Source organism: Thamnophis elegans, chromosome 3, assembly GCF_009769535.1.
Source record: "Thamnophis elegans isolate rThaEle1 chromosome 3, rThaEle1.pri, whole genome shotgun sequence".
Lineage (NCBI taxonomy): Eukaryota > Metazoa > Chordata > Lepidosauria > Squamata > Colubridae > Thamnophis > Thamnophis elegans.
The window spans coordinates 34,367,054-34,386,518 of record NC_045543.1 but is presented as its reverse complement, the minus strand read 5'-3'; the positions used below and the strand labels follow the sequence as shown (position 1 = coordinate 34,386,518).

The 19,465-nt window shown below is 37.1% G+C and overlaps 1 protein-coding gene across 2 annotated transcripts in view; it reads left to right on the top strand.

Annotated features, from left to right (window-relative positions):
• MLPH (melanophilin) overlaps window positions 1-19,465 on the top strand; it is a 95,419-nt gene that overhangs the window by 32,825 nt on the left and 43,129 nt on the right. For both annotated transcript variants that reach the window (XM_032213992.1, XM_032213991.1), the window contains exons 4-8: window positions 1,324-1,460; window positions 8,581-8,619; window positions 10,017-10,105; window positions 11,940-12,065; window positions 12,740-12,941. In XM_032213992.1, coding sequence (XP_032069883.1) covers window positions 1,324-1,460; window positions 8,581-8,619; window positions 10,017-10,105; window positions 11,940-12,065; window positions 12,740-12,941 — 593 coding nt within the window. The remainder of the gene's footprint in view (window positions 1-1,323; window positions 1,461-8,580; window positions 8,620-10,016; window positions 10,106-11,939; window positions 12,066-12,739; window positions 12,942-19,465) is intronic.

Sequence of the window (19,465 nt, the reverse complement as noted above, 5' to 3'; positions counted from 1 at the left end):
TGCAATTATATAAAATTTGTGTCATGCTTTATAAAGTATGTTTCATCACTTGTTATCCCTTCTCTCTGTGGACATCTATGAGAGTAGAAATTAGAGGAAGGAATAGATTGGGTGGCGGGGGGGCAGGGAGAGAGAGAGAGAGATACTAATACTGACATCTTCCATTATTAAAAGAAGGAGACGCTTAAACTATAATTATCCAGAGGACACAACACATGTCTTCTGGATAAGCTTGAAGCAGCTTCCCCCCTCACCCCCATTCTTAGAATATGAGAGTTTGATCCACTTTCTAGATTGGCAAATATTTAACACTATGTTAAAAATGTTTTAAAATATATGTATAATGACATATTTTTCAAAGTTAAATGTGCAAAGATAAGAGCTGTGCCTTGTCCTTGTTTTGTCTTTTAAAATGCTAAAGCAATAAAAGTTTTAAAATCTTTTTAAAAATCCTATTTTTTATGGATTTTCCACTGTTATTTATGGCCAATACTTCTGTTTTATCTGCCTCTTCTGCTATAAAAGCCATTTTCTTTTTGTTCTTTACTTCCTAGGCCATCAAAAACTGGCAATACTAAGTAACTAATCAGATTTACCCTAATTTCTTCAGCAACATCATTGCCTTGATAGTCCTTAATTGATGAGTATTATTCATATAATCTTATAGAAACACACAGATAATATGAATAATCCTCATCAGTGAGGGACTATTCCATATCTAAACAATACCAAATGTGGGATATTGTTTAGAACTTTTCTGAACAATGGCTCTTACTTTCTGACTCAATATCACATTATCTTACTTCAAACCTAAAGGCAATTCTCTTTACCTAGAATAATTTTGAGAAAATGCAGCCTTATGTTTGCATTATTCATACACAGATAATTAATGCATTGTATAATAAAACCCTTAATCTTGATACTTTGAGTCAAAAGTTAAGAAAAATGTGAGTAACTGGTTGTTTAAAGAGTTCCCTCTTAAAATGAGAACAGTCAATATGTAAATTGTATTTAATTAATTTATTAATTACTTTTTATGTCACCATCTCCCTTTTAAGGCAACTGGGTTGGCTTGCGGGTTACATTGGTGTTGAAACAAATTCAAGAACAGCAGGACCCTGTTTTTTCTATTTAGATGACTACCCTGAATATAAGTAATGTATTAACAGTCCTCAGGTTTATTAGTTACATTTGAAAGTATTATCATTTTCTAGAATATTTTCAGTCTCCCTCATTGAAACCAGTCACGATATTTTAACTGATAGAAGATTTGGAAGAATTCATCCTGGCTAACATGTGTACCGTCTCTCATCTCTTGGGCAGGATTGTCAAAACTGGATCATTGGAATGGTATTATGAACATGTCAGAACTCGTTTCAAGCATTTTGGGAGTGCTAAGGTGATGCGATGTCTCTATGGAAGGATGTCTCATGGACCGAAAACAAATTCTACTTTGCTTGGTATGAGCAATGGTCTTACTGAGATCTTCTCAGTAACTTTCTTTAGAGAGTTTGGAAGATTCTATAAATCACGGGATACCGAATTAAATAGCACATCACTATAATTATCTCTGAATAACTGCAGTCTATTTCCACATATTACATTACTCTCAGGCCAAAGAATGTGGTTTTCCAGCTGGTTTGATCCCCATCAACTTTATTTTAGAAAGTTAATCACTACTGGGAAATGGTTTGGAAATAGTGAGTTGGAATTATTTATTTGGTAAGTATTTAATTTTAAAATTAGGGATATCCATTTGAAAGTAAAAAGACCCACTATTCTAAAGATAATAATATGAAAAAATTGAAAGAATAAGTTCTTTGTAACAGTGAAAATACCAACTATGTTTAATCGTCTTTCATATTTTCCAGCATTCAAACTTGGTATGTTGTGCCAGGAGATATAATAATAATATATGGAGAGATAATGTAATAATGATTATATAATATCACTTTCTTGATTGCTTCAAATAAAGTTTTGTGACACAGTCATACTGCCTCCAATATAGTAATTGAAAGTCTAATTAAGAGCTCCAGTGTTTACTCTTGCCTATATTTTAGATTAGTAAAACTAGGAATATTCTGTTCTAAAGAATCATTGATTTCTACCATCCTTTTTTCTCAATGACCACAGAATAATTACCAGAAATAATACAACTGAAAATTGTATCAAAAATATACTTGATTGATAAGCAGGAGTTTCTAAACAACAACATTGCAAAATGTAAGAAGTTGTCATTATTATGCTATGCTTTTTATTGAAAGGAAGCATCTTGTAAATATAGTAGTCCTGTATAGGGTGCTTCAGTTGGCAAGGGGAAACAATGCTTCAGAGAATGTGACGGGACATGTATAGCTCCATCATTGAAGCTGTACAATCCCAGGGGAATGTATTTTTAACTTAAGAAATTTAAGATAGGTCTGTGCACTTGAAAGCATGTTTTCCCTTGAATGCAAAGAATTGCACAGCCCAATTTATAATATGTATGTTTTTAGAACTGAAAATGTCATATTGTTTTACAGATAATCAGGGCTTAAACTGGGCAAGAGGGTTGCAGGAATATAACACTGGTGTAAACAGCCTAGTATTATGGAGTTAGGTTTGAGTAAATATATTCTTCATATGATATACTTCATACTATAAAAATATCTGCTTCTGTAAAAGACTTAAGGATTTGTACCCTTTTTTGTTTAAATAGCCACAAAAGAATTGTCATATGTCTGTGTACAAGCATTTATGGAACTTTGCTTGTGTTTATTTTCTTTCCAGTTATGGCTCTTTGGGTCCAATTTAGAATTTCGTTCTCTTAGTCAAAATGCACTGATTTTCTGCTGGTTTCTTGGGATACATTAACTTCCAATTTCTTCCCTTTAACACATTCTTCACTATAGTCAGAGTTTTCTCAAAGCTACTTATTTGTGTTTAGTGAACATCCTATTTATTGTTTGATACTTGCTTGTTGTATTCATCACCTCTCATGCCACAGATAAGCTTCATGGATATTCTGATTTTTCAGACACTATTTATTTTACTATATGTAGTTTTATATATTTATGTTTCTTAGAAACTCTAAAATGAATTAGATATGAGCCGATGGTGTACAAAGGAAAAAAGATACAAAATCCCGAAACAAATCCTGCGAAGAGTGAGGGAGCAACGGAGAGACTATCAATTTCTGGCGACACAACTAATTAAACGAGATATACTATTTAGGTGGTTGGTACCTGAAGGGATGCTGGTAACTTGGCAGGAGAAAAGGATTAAAGTTGACAATCTGAAGAAGGCACAAGATTTATATGAGCAACTAGTAGGCCCAGAAGAGGAACAGAGCAATAAGGAGGAATTGGAATATAGAAGCCAGGAAGAACAACAACAGAGAACAATGGAAGGAGAACAAGGACAAAGTAGTAGGGAGGAGAAAGAGCAACAGAGAGAGAAGGAAGTGAGACCAAAAACAAGAAGCCGAAAAAGAAACTAGAGTTAATAAAAAATTAAGACAGGCAGAGAATTAGGAGGATGGAAGAATTCAATTATTGTCAATAAATATTAACGGTTTAAATTTGCCAACAAAAAGAAAGCGTATCTGGGCAAAATTAACAAAACAAAAGGCAGATATAATATGCTTACAGGAAACACACATTAAAAAACAAGATATAAAATACCTGGAATGTCCTAAATTAGGAAAATTATATGCAGCATCAGCAGAAGAAAAAGGATAGTGATATATGTTAAAGATGGGATAAAGACAAATTTGATTTATGCAGACCCAAAGGGAAGAATATTAATAATAGAGATAGGGATAAACCAAAAATCAGTACTACTGGTAGCAATATATCACCCAAATGAAAATCAGAAGGACTTTTTTTTAAAAAAACCTACATGAAAAAATTAGAGAAATTAGGGAATAAAAAGTAGACAATGATGGATGTTAAATTTGCAAATATTAAAAGAAAAAGAATTTATTCAAAAATGTAGAAACGAATTGGAGTTATTCCTTAAGGAAAACACAAAAGAATAGACTTCTATACAAAATTATGGGACACCATGAAAGCTTATTCCCGCAGAATTATTATAGCGTACTCATCAAAAAGAAATTAAAAATTTAGAAATAGATTTACAAAATAAGCCACAGAATGACAAAATTAGAAAGGATTGGATGTTAGCAAACATAAATTAAATATATCAGACAAAGAAGAAATGGTAAAGGGCCTAAAACTAACAAAACTTTTTTGAGCAAGCAAATAAACCGGGGAGGTGGTTGTCATACAGATTGAGAAAAGAGAGAGAAAAAAGATTAATATATCAACTTCAAGAGGAAACTGGTGAATTACAACATACAATGGAAGGGAAGAAAAAGATTGCATACAAGTACTTTGAGAATCTATATAAAGGAGAACAGGCAGATGAAAAACAAAAGAATATCTGAACGCAGAAGAAACTCTGTCAATAACAGAAGACATGAAAGAAATGTCAAAAAAAAAAAACTAGAATTGCAACAGGCGATCCAAAAAACAGAAAAATAATAAAATGCCAGGCCCAGATGGATTTCCAGCAGAATGGTATAAAATAATAGATGAATTGAACAAATTGATAGAACCCTTGATGTTGGAGATGTATAATGAGGTACTGATGAAAGCAAAAATACCAGATTCATGGAGGGAAGCACATATTACATTAATATTTAAAGAAGGTGCAGATAAAAAACATTCAAAACTATAGGCCAATATTCACAACAATAATAGCGGAGAGATTGAAAAAACTATTAAATGACTATATACATCCAGACCAAAATGGATTTCTCCCGACAAGACAAATTAGAATAATACCAGAATAGTAGCAAATATTTTAGAGTACTATGAATAGCAATAGCAGTAGACTTATATACCGCTTCATAGGGCTTTCAGCCCTCTCTAAGCGGTTTACAGAGAGTCAGCATATTGCCCCCAACAACAATCTGGGTCCTCATTTTACCCACCTCGGAAGGATGGAAGGCTGAGTCAACCCTGAGCCGGTGAGATTTGAACCGCTGAACTGCTGTTCTAGCAGTAGCCTGCAGTGCTGCATTTAACCACTGCGCCACCTTGGCTCTTGAAGCGCATCCAGAGAAACAAATGGCACTTGTTTTTTGGATGCACAGAAGGCATTTGATAATTTAAATTGGGAATTCATGATGCAACAACATATGAATATGAAATCAGGGGGCCAATTTGAAACATTAATAGAAATGATATACTCTACCCAAAGGGCAAATATATTATTTAATGGGGAAAGTACAGAGACCTTTAAAATAATGAAAGGAGTAAGGCAGCGTTGCTCACTATCACCTCTGCTATATATCCTGACACTTGAAAGTCTGCTAATAAGAATTGGACAAAATTCGGAGATAACAGGAACTAAAATTAAAAGAGAGGAGTATAAAATTCAGGCCTTTGCAGATGATTTGATATTCATTATAGAAGATCCGCTAGAAACAGGAAATAGTTTAATACGAGAATTAGAAAAATATGGAGATGTAGCAGGGTTAAAGATTAATAGAGAAAAGACTAAAATGATAACTAAAAATTTGAAGGAAGAACAAAATGAATAAAATGACAAAGAATGTTAAATATCTTGGAATATGGCTAACTGCAAAGTGCTCAACTATAAAAGAAAATAATTATACAAAATTAGTGCAACAAATAAAAAAAAGATCTAGAATTATAGGGGAAACTACAACTATCATTATTAGGGAAAATAGCAATAAAAATGAATGTATTACCGAGACTATTATACTTATTTCAAGAAATCCCCATAAAATTAGAAAAAAATTTTTTTATTGAATTGAACAAGATTATATTAAAATTTATATGGCAAGGGAAGGAAGACAGGATAAAGTTGAAAGCTCTACAGGATGACAGAAGCAGAGGTGGTATGGGACTCCCTGACTGGGAGCTTTATTACAAAGCAGCAGCATTAACATGGATTAGGGATTGGATAAATTTAAAAATAAAAGAATGCTAACATTAGAGGGCCACGATTTGCAAACAGGGTGGCACTTTTTCCTATGGGAAGAGGGTAAAAAGAAACAAAAATACTTTCATAGATACTATATTAGAGATGCACTGATACAGGTCTGGAATAAAATTAGAGAAAAATACTACATGAAAATACTGACATGGCTTTCCACTATGGAAGCCACGACAAATCCCAATACACTAGATCTATTGAAAATGGTTAGATATAGTGAAATTTCAGACATCCAAGGAAATTTGAAAACAAATCAGGAATTAAAGGAGCAAAATATAAATATATACTGGTGGCCATACCTACAGTCGAGATACAAAAAAGATGTAAAAGAATATGAAATATACACAGAATTACAACAAACAGATACAATTTTAATTGGTCTGGAAAATAAATTCATAACAAAAATTTACGAATATTTATTAGAAGTAACATTAGAAGAAGAAAAAGTTAAAGGTTGTATGATGGTGTGGGCCAAAAACTTTTGACACAATATAGATCTAGTGGATTGGGAAAGAATTTGGAACACAAATTATAACCTAACACAATCAGTAGTGCTCAAAGAAAATATGTATAAAATGTTCTATCGTTGGCATTTACCACCAACGAGACTGGCTAAAATGTACCCAAACATGAATCCGACCTGCTGGAAGTGTAAAAAAATACAAGGGACTTTGTATCACAGATGGTGGACCTGCCCGGAAATTCAAAAATATTGGACAAAAATTTGGAAATGTGTGCAAGAAATTACAGGAGAACAAATAAAATACAAACCTGAACTCTTTCTGCTGGGAATAATCAAAGGAAAATATACAAAGAAAATTAAGTACATATTAACACATCTGCTAGAATAGCGTTTGCCCAATGCTGGAAACAAAATAATATCCCCTCGGACGAATTAGTGATACAAAAAAATTTGGATTGTGCAGAGATGGACAAATTAACACTAAAATTAAAAGACAAAGAAGAGTCGGAATATTATGAAATTTGGAACAATTGGTACAAATGGCTACAAAACAAGAATAAAATTAATTAAGCTGAAAAACGATAGATAGATGATAGATAGATAGATAGATAGATAGATAGATAGATAGATAGATAGATGATAGATATAGATGATAGAGAGACAGAGAAGGAGATAATATTAACATGTACAGGTATGATGACATAATAATGTTGATATAATGACTGTAAGGTGTTGTAGAAGGAAAATAATATAAAAAAAGAAGGATCAGAATTTAGGTCTGATAAAATGCTGTATTCTCATTCACTTGAATGTAGGTGGGACATTTTTATGGTCAAGGTCAGATAGATGCATATAGTCACCTATACATATAGTCTATATCGGTGGTAGTCAGGCTGGTCCCTACCACCCACTGGCGTTCCAGCTTTCATGGTGGGCGGTAGGGGTTTGCTGTAACTCTGCTTTATAAATTTTATAAAGTAAAGTTACTTCCCTACTTTATAAATCACCATTTAGGTGGGCGGTTAGAAAATTCTACTACTAACAGAGATACAAAAGTATCTACAAAAGTAGGTATAAAAAGGTTGACTACCCCTGGTCTATATGGTTGAAATAGGTGAAAAAATTATATCTATTGTAGCCATAAGATAGGTGTGTTGAGAAATTTTACTACAATCTGAATGAAAATTTAGCTGCAATCTGCATGAGAACTAACTTTTGGAAATCTTGAGGAAATTCAGCTAAAATTCAAGAGAATGTTCTGATTTGGATTTACATACTGGGAAATTCTGAAAGTCCCAACATCTTAAAGTCAGTCTGTCTGTCTTTATAAAGCTGCCAATCTCACCAGAAGTGACTCTGCAACATCCAAAAATAAATAAAATCACAATATAAAAGCATTCATTATAACATCATTATAAAATATAAATATAAAATATAAAGAATTATTATTTAAAAATCATCAAAAAGTGAAGCATACAAACCACAAATGGGGGAAAATATGAAAACCACATTTCACCCATATTAAGGAAACTACTATAACTTGTCACTGATTTCCTAGGATCTCCAAATCTGGTGTCAAAGCCAAACCTCAAGGGCCTTCTTGCATATTAACAGTGAAGAAGGAAACCAAAATTTGGAGGGAAAATATTCCATAAGGTGGGCATCAAGCCCTGTCTCCTGGCACCGTCAGATGTAGGTCCCTCACAGATTCAAATTTGAAAAACTCAGATACTCTGTCCTTTTGTCATTCTAATAATTTATTGGGTGCATTATGTTTGTGCTAAATCAACAGGCTTTGAGAAAGGCTGGCACAATTACATGAGTGTGTCTAGGGGGTATCACTCTCATTCTTGCACACATTTCATAGTGCAGGGACAATCAGTGGAATGCAGTGATGTCCCTATCACATTCCAAGTGTGCACAATTGTTGTTAACTATTTAGTTCATTCCTTTAATGGCTTGTACGCCATTTCACAGATATGGAAAAGGGCTACTATTTTCTATCGCTTTTTGTTGACTAGCTATAAACTCTGATAAATGTAATTAGACTTTGATCCTACATCATGTTTACTATAAAGTCATTTAAGATAGCTTAATTTCTTTTATTCTAGGTGTGCGTGGCAGAGTACATAGTTTGCCAGATGTCACCAGTAAGTTGCTTTTTTCATAGTTATGAAAAACATACAATTTTTTTTAGATGCTAAAATAGTGTTGTAGTTTTGAAAGAATCTTGAAAATTGAGTCTCTTACTATTTCAGATTTCAGACATTGCGTCCATATTGTAGGCAGGAATTCATCCATTCAAAACAAAGAAACAAAAAACCCCAAACCCCTAGAAATGGACATCAGATGTTGATGTCCTGAGCAGAAGTGGGACAAAAATTGTAACATTGCCTAACATTTATTTTGGCATGATGCAGAAGTGGTTTGCCATTGGTCACTTCCAAGATGTTTGTTCAGTAGCTTGCTAATGCAAAATAGGATTTTACAGCTTTGGGGAACTCCGAAAGGAAAATGCTTTTTTAAGAAAATAGCTTTGGGGTGGGGTGGGGTGGGGTGGGGTGGGGACCATTTGAAAATTGGACCAAAGGGCCATTCCTTTCAGTGTTTTGATTCCTTGATTCAGATTGCTCCATGCCTTTGTTCCTAATTTCTTAATTGTATCATCATAAACATGTTGTGAAGCTATTATTGCACCATTACCTGTTGGTTCTGAGATCTGATTTGTGTTTTAAGTTGTCTTGTTTTTATTATTAATTGCTTCATTTTCCTTGCAGTTTAGTTCAGTTTGGTTCAGCAAATGATTCATTTCATTTTTCTCCCTTTTTTCCATTCAGAGTTTTCATTAAATCTCTTCCTTTCTCTTAATTTCTCATTCCTCCCTGCCCCCAAAGCAACACCATTATATTATTTGGGAATCAGTTCTCTTTCTTGGAGATCCTTCTGTTTAGCCAGAAATCTTTTATTCATTGATCTGAAACTGGCTACAATGGTTTTCCAGAGAACTCCAATGTCTTCAAATTATGTCCTCAAACAACCTAAGTACAGGTACTTTCTTTTCAAACAATCAAAAATCACAGAAGTGTAGTTTAAAATTCCTAAACATGTTTCAATGAATCTTGGCAGGATGCATTCCCTCATGCACTTTAATGTGTGTGGAAAAAATCCAAGTCTATTATAAGATAAAATTTAGAACTGTTTATGTTGTTCCATACCTGCCAAGGGAACAAACAACAGCCCAATTTCTGAACCTCATTTTGGATTTGGCTATTGTCTTAAAGTAGATAGACTCACTCCAATTGAGCCCTGGAGAAACCTCTGAATGGAATTCTGTGGTCTCCTGTGGATTACTATAAGTGGTCAGGAAATTATAGATATAATCACCTTGAGGAATATCCTGTTTTTTTCTGATAAAAGAGGATGGCAACAATTGAATCTGACATCTTTTGGAATGTAAAATTGGTCTGTAACTGAGCTGTAGTCTCTCTGGTAGGCATCTGATCAACATATATTTGTTTGCATATAAGCATGTGTCTTTCTTATCCAGGTGATGATCACTTGTACAGGAATAATGAGAGTGAGGAGGGGGAAACAAGTGATGATGTGGATGGAGCAGAATCTGAGTCTTATGCCAGGGTAAGGATAATTCATGTAATTTTTTTTCCATTCGTGTTTTACATAATGTGGAACTTCATTATTAAATCATATCATCCTTTTCCTCACTGTGCCCCCTTCTCCGAGTTTATCTGAGGAAAGGTGCTTTGGTTACTGTAGCTTTCTGACACAAATCTCTCTTGGTTTTGAACAGTCCAGACAAAAGTTCTGGTAACTTCGATACATTTCCAGAAATGTGCTCATGCCTCATGCATGTCTGAGTTCTCAAGGAAGGAATATTTTCCACTGTCTTCTTTCAAGATACTGTGTTTCCCCGAAAATAAGACAGGGACTTATTTTCTTTTGGCCGACAAAATATGGCTTGGGCCTTATTATCAAAGGAAGGGCTTATTGTTTTGGGGTTGCCGGGCAGCTGCTCTCTTGTGAGTGGGCTCCCAAAGAGCCGGGCACAGCCTCAGGGGCGAACAGCAGCAGCCATGAAGTGACCACACTCATGATCAGCCACCCCGCAAATTCCCTTTCCAGCTGGGCACAGTGCCATTCACTGACCTAGGGGTATCGCCAAGCCGCTTGAGTGCCTGTTTACCGGCTCCCGTGGCTTGGCGCCTTTGAAATGCCAGTGAATGGCGCTCTGCACAGCTGGAGAGGAGGGTTGCACGAGCGACTGTTCCGCTCGCACGCCTCCCAGCCTCACGATGCCCTGGCCCAGCTCTCCCTGCAGAACCAGGGCACCTCCGCTGCCGCCGCCCACTACCACCATCCCAGCATGGCTTTTTCTGCGGCTTTCAAACCAAGTCTTCCAGCAATGGCCGCTCTGGGTGTACGCTCTATGGTTGTACACTCTGGGTGTACGCTCTGCCGGCAGCTGACCCACAACCATAGAGCGTACTTCCAGAGCGGCCACTGCCGGAAGACTCAGCATCCTACTTTTGTGGTTTGGAAGCCGAAGAAAAAACTGTGCTGGGAAAGCGGTGGCGGGTGGCAGCAGAGGTGCCCTGGCTCGGCAGAGAGAGTTGGGCAAGGGCATCGTGAGGCTGGGAGGCACAGCTCTTGCGCAACCCCCCTCTCCAGCCGTGCAGAACACCATTCACTGGCAATTCACAGGCGCCAAGCTGCGGGAGCTGACAATACCCCTAAGTCAGTGAATGACGCTGTGCCCAGCTGGAAAGGGGGTTTGTCAGGTGGCTGCTCATGAGTGTGGTCGCTTCATGGCTGCTATAGTGCGCTGCTGCGACAGCGCAACACAGCCGTTCGCCCGAGGCTGTGCCCGGCTCTTTGGGAGCCTGCTCACAAGAGAGCAGCTGCCCGGCAAACCCCCTCTCCAGCTGGGCACAGTGCCACTCACCAACCTAGCAGTATCCTGAAGGTGCCAAGCAACGTGAGCGCCTCCCCCCCCTGTTGCCACGGCTTGGCAACTTCAGGATACCGCTAGGTTGGTGAGTGGCACTATGCCTGGCTGGAGGAGGAGTTTTCCATAAGGCTTATTTTGGGGGGAGGGCTTATATTTTTGCCCACCCGAAAAATGTGGCTTGGCGTTATTTTCAGGACATGTCATATTTTCGGGGAAACACAGTACTTTTTGATTTCTCACCTACAGTCTTGATATTCCCAGGTTTAAGCAATGCTTCTTGCAATTTAACCTCTTGACTTGAGATAAAATCACCAGGTATGACTACATGCAGAGGCCTGATGAAAATGAGGAATATATTGGCTGAAGCATTTCTAGCCTAGAGTGCTATTACTATCATACAGTAAATATCAGGACGGATGTTATCCTTTATTGAAGATCATGTGAAATGTAATATCTTGTATTTGCAGTGAAATTTTAAATCTTTTGCTTTTTGTGCTTCCTAAGATGCGCAAGAAAAAGCGCCTACTTTCTGTACATTCCTTTGATTTTGAAACCGACTCAGAATATTCTTCCCAATCTCGTCGTCAATCTGTCCAGTTTTCTCCATGTCTTGGGAAAGAAGACGTTCAGGTATTAGGGATCTGGTGGTGGTATGAATCTATGATCCTTTTCTGTTCTTTCAGTTTCTTTTCTATACATTGAACTTTGTTAGTCTAATGTGTAGCCTAAATGTGAGCAATATATTTAAACTAAGACTATTGAAAATCTGAGATGCCTGGGGCTCTTTGTTTTTTTCAGAAAAAATCAAAATGTTCCATGTACTCAGTAGTATGAGTCTCTCAGCAGAAACTGTATCTGCAGCACCTCCTGGAATGATCATCTTAACCCAATAAACTGGGCAAAAAACCTTTTTAGATTCTTTCATGATGAGAGAACATAGCTTGGGATTGTAGCTTCTTACATCAGAGTTTGCTACCTTTGGCATCTTGGATGAGTTCAGTTTTCCTACATTTTCAGAATGTAGGTAGACGGGTTGAATTTCTGTCAGATATTAAGAAATGTGGCTTAAGAGTCAACTTTCAGTTTTAATGTAGTCTTTGACTTTGACCAGGTTCTACCCTGTCTATGCCCCATGAAAATGTATTTGCATGTTTTTGGCACACAGGGTGTATTATACCACAACTGATTAAAGCTCTTGGATTAATGCACTTGGATTAAGAAGTTGTTGGAAAAGAACAATTGTAAGTGTGCAAATGAGAGAATATGTAGCCTGCTTATTAATACCAACAGATGATTCTTCTTAGATCACGGAAGATTTTCCACATGATGAGGAAGTCTCCATGCAGAAGGACTCCATGGTAGCAGAAGCAGACTTGGCTGCAGTTTTCCATCGTATCTTACAAGAGCAAGGAAAGCACACGGCTCTTCCAGAACAGGAATTCAGCACGGAAGTCCAGTTTATAGGCAACTCACATACCAAAAACCTGGAAACAATCCCCAAGGCTGGTAGGTGCTTCTTGAATTAGAGGCAATTTTAAATTGCCAGTGTTAAAGGCACTGTTTACCTAACAATGAATCCTGTATTTTTGGGACAGCTCAAACTTTCAGAAATATATCATCTTTTGTATACATGCAGTGATTTTATATTTCTTTCATAATTCACAAAAAGTTGTCCCATCATTAACAGTTTTCTCACAATCTTTCCAGCAAAATAAAAACTGTCATCTAAATGAAATTGAAGTTTTAAAATTCTAGGTATTTTTATATTGGAACTTAAAGTATTCTCTGTTATATTAGAACAGTTGGCCAAAACCATAGAGAGAAAATATTTCTTCAAGACTCAAAAGTGGAAATGCTAAATGAAACCTCGCCAAAACGTTGCCAAGACAATCTCACGGGAAAAGATCCGAATACAACAAGACCAGCATACCTATACCCGTGAAAACTACGAATACATTTGGTTTCAAAATTACAATTATAAGTGATCCATTTAGTTGTCAGATTAATTTGACTGAGCGTATTTTTTGGAAGGGAAATAAATGAACTACCTACAGCCACCAATGCAGCTCTTCATGTCACAACAAATATTACAACTCATTATTTTTTAGCTCAGCCTATTGTCCAGGGTTATGGTTACAGGGACAGATAAGAAGAGGGAATGTTATATATGCCACATCGAATTCATGAAAAGAATTTTAAAAAATTAATATGATCCAGCTAAAAAATGTTGGTGTTCTGTTTGCAAAGGAGTACAAATTCTTCCCAGGCTGAGAGACATTTGTTTTTCACACTTCTAGCTTTATTCATGTACTGCATGTTTTCAAAAATGATGAGCTTGTTACTGCTTCTGTTCCTATCAGCTATTCTGTAATACTGTTGGGAAAATTCTGTTCCCACGTTTTCCATATCTATAGCAGGCTTTCCTGCTGAAAACAGTCTTAGTCAGCCCATTGGACATAGGAAATGAATGCCTGAATCTGAATGCATCCAGATTCGTGACAAAGGCAGATGGTGAAATATAATTGCTTTGATGTACCTCTCATCATCATAGAACAGGGCAGAAATATTTTCCTATTTTCACACTGGTTACTATATTGCAGAATTTTAGAGAATTAAATTTTCTGTATAATAGGTACAATCTAGTTATGTTCCACGTCTTTGTTGTGTCAGAGGGTTCATTCTTTTACCAGTACTATAAATATCTAGGAAATGAAATTATCAGAAACCAAGTTATCCCTAATGTTGTTTCTTTTAACAAGGTGACAAACACTGGAAAGTGCATGAGCAGTGATCAGCCATCTGTTTTTCCTCAGGTTGCAAATAATGTCTTTTTAATTTGCTATAGGTTTTTTTTAACTTACAGGTGATTTGGATGACTAAAATGATGAAAACTAGCCTCAGACCTGGATTAGGGAATAAAGAGGCAAAGTTCCAGAGCCTCCCATTTTTAACAAAAGCTTTCCAATTTAGCTACAGAGATTGTAAAAATATATGAGATAACTCATATCAAGGTAAAGTATTTGGAGATCCTGGCCCAAACAGATTGCTTGGACAGTTCATGTCAATCTGCTGTAAATTCCTGTCTCATATCATAGGATATTTGAGAAGTAGAACAGGGAAGGAAGAAGCTACAGCTCAAGAAATTAAGTTTTGCATGCTAAATAAAATAGATTCTAGCTTTTGTGTCTGCACCCACCTTAGATGGATCACTGGTCACACTCAATAAAAGATAGTATCATATATTCAAAGTAACCTTAAGACTGGAGCTCAAAATAGATATGCCTTTATTTGCATGATACTTCAAGGTGCATGTTTTCAAACATGCAAATGAATCACTGCAGAGCCCCACACACAGAGACCTAAGCAGAAATGGCCATTCAAAATTCTCCAAGTTTATGAGCATAGAAATTAGATGGGGGATTGCTCCTAATTTCTTCTGAGAAAGAAATTATTGAACGAAAGATTCTGATAGTGGTAAAAATATTGTTGCTGTTAAAACTGTTCTACAATTTCTTCCATTTGAATTTAACTTAACCATAGGAATCTGGGGAGCCTGCAAGCAAATAGGAAGTGATAAAAGATAAAATATTCACGTATACGTATACACATCCTGACCACTCTATAATTAAATAACAACCCCAGATTCCACCAAGGAACATGGATCTAAAACTATTTTTCCCCCTCAGAGTATTTCTGAAGCAAATTCTCTTTCATCATACAAATCATAAGAACTGGTAGGAACAAAATGCAGATTTTTTTTTTACTATTCTAGAGTATAATGCCCCTCCCTCACTTTTTCTTATCCTTTGTGATATCCATAATAACTTAATTATTTATTAAATTTGCTTGTGGCCTATGTTGCTGCAAGATAACAATACCTGCCAATTGGTTCTGCCTTCTTGGAATCCCACTCCTAAGTATTATACACCTACTATGGGCTTGTCAGTTAGCCCTGAGTTCTGGGGACATCTTCCCATATATAATTACTTCAATCTCTGAATACATTATTGATCAGGCTACCTATATTTACCACTGATGTCCATCACTGGGCCACACTCTGAAATTGCCCTTTTGAATTACCCCAGTTAGCAGCTGGACTTATCAGTCACTTCTTCTTTTCATGAATATCTCCTGCTAAGTACTGGTAGCTTGCATTTATTTGATTTACATCTGTTTCTTACTCTCTCAAACAAGACCACAGACTACAACCTCTGAACACCTCTGAACTAAGACCTAAAGTTTAAGAATCACAAATTTAACTCTTTTGCTTCTTAACTTAGCTGATTACCAAATAATATTGAGCATTTGAAGTTTGGGAAATAATTGCAGAGCTCAGTGTCTTATGGGAGGAAAAGGGGAGAAGGAAAGGAGAGAGGGAAGAAGGGAATGAGGAAAAGTCTTAAGAGATTTTTCTAAAAGGAAGGAGTTTCTGCATTTTGATGTTGGGTTCTCACTACTGGTGATGCTTCAGTCTTTCAGAGGTCGGGCCAGGTGGAAAAGGGGTGTGGAGAAAGTAGGAACTCATTGGAGAGAAGAGATTACAAGAGAGTAAGTAAACACACAATAGTGAGTACACATTGAAAGGAAAACCTTAGCGTCAATTGTTGGTTTAGCTTACTGGCAAGCTTGACCCTTGAGCAGCTAGGAAGCCAAAGAAAGTATTTAGAATGAAATTGATTAGGGTCATGACAGTTTCAGAACACAGGGACAGCTGATCAAGTAAGGTCACAGAGCTGAGCTTGTTATCCTGCCCTTGGCACCTTTTAAGTGAGCCCTGGGCTGGGAAGAAAAGCAGTTTAACAAGAGAGAGCTTATTTAAGCAATCACTGCAAGGGGAAAAGTTCTGCAAGAGTGGGAAGGAAAAAATATGGCTCAGGTAATCAGGCATAGATCACCCAGCAAATTCAGATCTGTAGTCATACATCTTTTATCACTTCTTTACAGAAAACAGTCTTGGAAATTTTACAACACTGCCTTTATTAATGGTACTCCAATTAAAATTTATAGCTAAAAAACGTATTTCTCTGAATCTTAGCATCTGTAATGAACATTTCTTCTAAATTGCTTGTTTGCAGAGAATTGTTTTTCCCCTTTTGGTGCCTTAAAACCACTGTTGACTCCTGGCAATTGCCCAGGCCAAGTGCCTGCAGTTTTCTTGGCAAGATTTTTGGAAGTGATTTAGGATTGAGGAAAAGGGACTGGCTTGAATTCACTCAACTGGTTTTCTGTTACATGTACATATATTTTTTTCTTAATTTGCATCATGGTTTGAGTTGTCCCTGTTGAAAAAAGAACCTGAATCTTGAAGGGCTTACAATACCAGTTCAAGAATAATTTAAATCTTATGTGTGCCCTGTAATACCATAAAGTGCATTTGCTGATTTTTCTCTATTGTCTTCATTCCCCTCTTTTGCCTGAAATTTGGGTCAATATGAAAGGTTGGGGGGGAAATGACATTGCCATAGGTCTATACTACAGGCCACCCAACCAAGCAGAGGAAGTAGATGAACTTTTTGCTAGTCAGTTAATAAGGTATGTAGGAAGCACACCACAATAATAATGGGAGATTTTAACTACCCTGACATCGACTGGGAAACAAACTCTGCACCAAGTGGAAGATCCAACAGGTGCCTAATGAACCTAGCAGACAACTTTGTTTCCCAAAAAGTAGAGAAGGGAATAAGAGGATCAGCCATATTGGACTTAATTCTCACTAACAGAGAGAAAATGATAGAAGGTGTTGAAGCCATGGGAACCCTGGGGACAAGTGACCATGCAATATTGGAATTCAACATTATGCAATCACAAGTAGTAGAAGAAAGTCAAACTAGAGTCTTGGACTTTAAGAGAGCTAATTTCAATAAACTTAGAGCTTGGGAAGAATTCCATGGATGAGAATCCTCAAGGGAAAAGCAACTCAAGAAGTTTGGGAATTTTGAAAAAATGAGATTACAAAGGCCCAGTCTAGCACAATACCAATGAAGAAGAAAAATAACAGCTCCCAAAAGAAACCAACATGGCTGTATAAAGAATTATCTGACAAATTGAAAGACAAAAAAGATAAGTATCAAAAGTGGAAAGAGGGGGACATAACTAAGGCAGAATATCAGCAAATAGCCTGAGCCTGTAAAGATGAAGTAAGGAAAGCTAAGGCTCACAACGAAGAAAGGCTTGACACAAAAGTAAAAAATAACAAAAAAAGCTTCTTCCAACATGTTAAAAACAAGAAAAAAGTTAAGGAAACAATTGGTCCATTGCTGGGAGACAGTGGCAAGAAGGTGACAAGCAACAGGAAGAAAGCAAAATTATTTAACTCATTTTTTGCATCTGTCTTTACACAAAGGGAAAAAACAGTCCAACCTATCAAAAACAGCACCACAAAAATCAGATTAGGAACACAAATTGAAATAAGGAAGAAAGTGGTAAGTGAGTACCAGTCTACCCTAGACGAGTTCAAATCTCCAGGACCAGACGGATTACACCCCAGGGTTCTGAAGGAACTAGCAGATGAGATCTCAGAATCACTAAACTATATCTTTCAGAGATCCTGGAGCACCGGGGAACTGCCAGAGGACTGGAAAAGAGCTGATGTGGTTCCCATCTTCAAAAAAGGGAAAAAAAATAGATCCAGGAAACTATAGACCTATCAGCCTGACCTCAATACCGGGAAAGATACTAGAAAAGATAATCAAGCAACAAATTAGCAAACACCTAGAAGTAAACAAAGTAATAGCCAAATGCCAACATGGGTTTGTCAAAAACAGATCATGCCAGATTAATCTTATTGCATTTTTTGACAAAGTGACAAAATTAGTCGATATAGTTTATTTGGACTTTAGTATGGCATTTGATAAGGTAGATCATAACCTACTACTAGATAAAGTAGAAGAATGTGGGTTAGACAGCATCACCACCAGATGGATTCGTAACTGGCTGACCAACCGCACTCAACGTGTAGTCCTCAATGGAACTGCATCTACATGGAGAGAAGTATACAGTGGAGTATCCCAAGGCTCTGTTTTAGGCCCAGTACTCTTCAATATCTTCATCAATGATTTGGATGAGGGAATAAATGGGGAACTCATCAAATTTGCAGATGACACCAAGCTGGCAGGAATAGCCAACACACCAGAAGACAGGCTTAAGATACAGAAGGATCTTGACAAACTTGAACATTGGGCACTATCTAATAAAATGAAATTCAATGGTGAAGAGTAAGGTTCTACATTTAGGCAAGAAAAATGAAATGCACAGGTACAGTATAGGTGGTACCTTGCTCAATAATAGTAACTGTGAGAGGGATCTTGGAGTTCTAGTGGACAACCATTTAAATATGAGCCAGCAGTGTGCAGCAGTTGCTAAAAAAGCCAACAGAGTTCTAGGCTACATAAACAGGGATAGAATCAAGATCACGTGAATTGTTAATACCACTTTATAATGCCTTGGTAAGGCCACACTTTGAATACTGCATTCAGTTTTGGTTGCCGCGATGTAGAAAAGATGTGGAGACTCTAGAAAGATTTAGATTTAGATTTAGATTTTAATGAGCATTTATATGCCGCCCTTTTCCCTGAGGGGACTCAGGGCGGCTTACAACAATGGGGGGAAAGGAGTGCAAGACAAGACTTAAAAGAAAAAAAATGTGAATAAAAAAATTAACCATAAAAACACAACATTCACTCAACATTCGGGCGGGGTGAGAATAAATCCTATCCCCAGGCCTGACGGGATAGCCAGATCTTGAGGGCTGTGCGGAAGGCCTGGACTGTGGTGAGGGTACGGATCTCCACGGGGAGGTTGTTCCATAGCGTCGGAGCTGCAACTGAGAAGGCTCTCCTCCGCGTAGTCGCCAGTCGGCACTGACTGGCGGATGGAATTCGGAGGAGGCCTACCCTGTGCGATCTGATGGGACGCAGGGAGGTAATTGGCAGGAGGCGGTCTCAGATAGCCAGATCCACTACCATGGAGCGCTTTATAGGTGGTAAGTAAGACCTTGAAGTGCAATCAACAGGTAGCCAGCGCAGCTCACG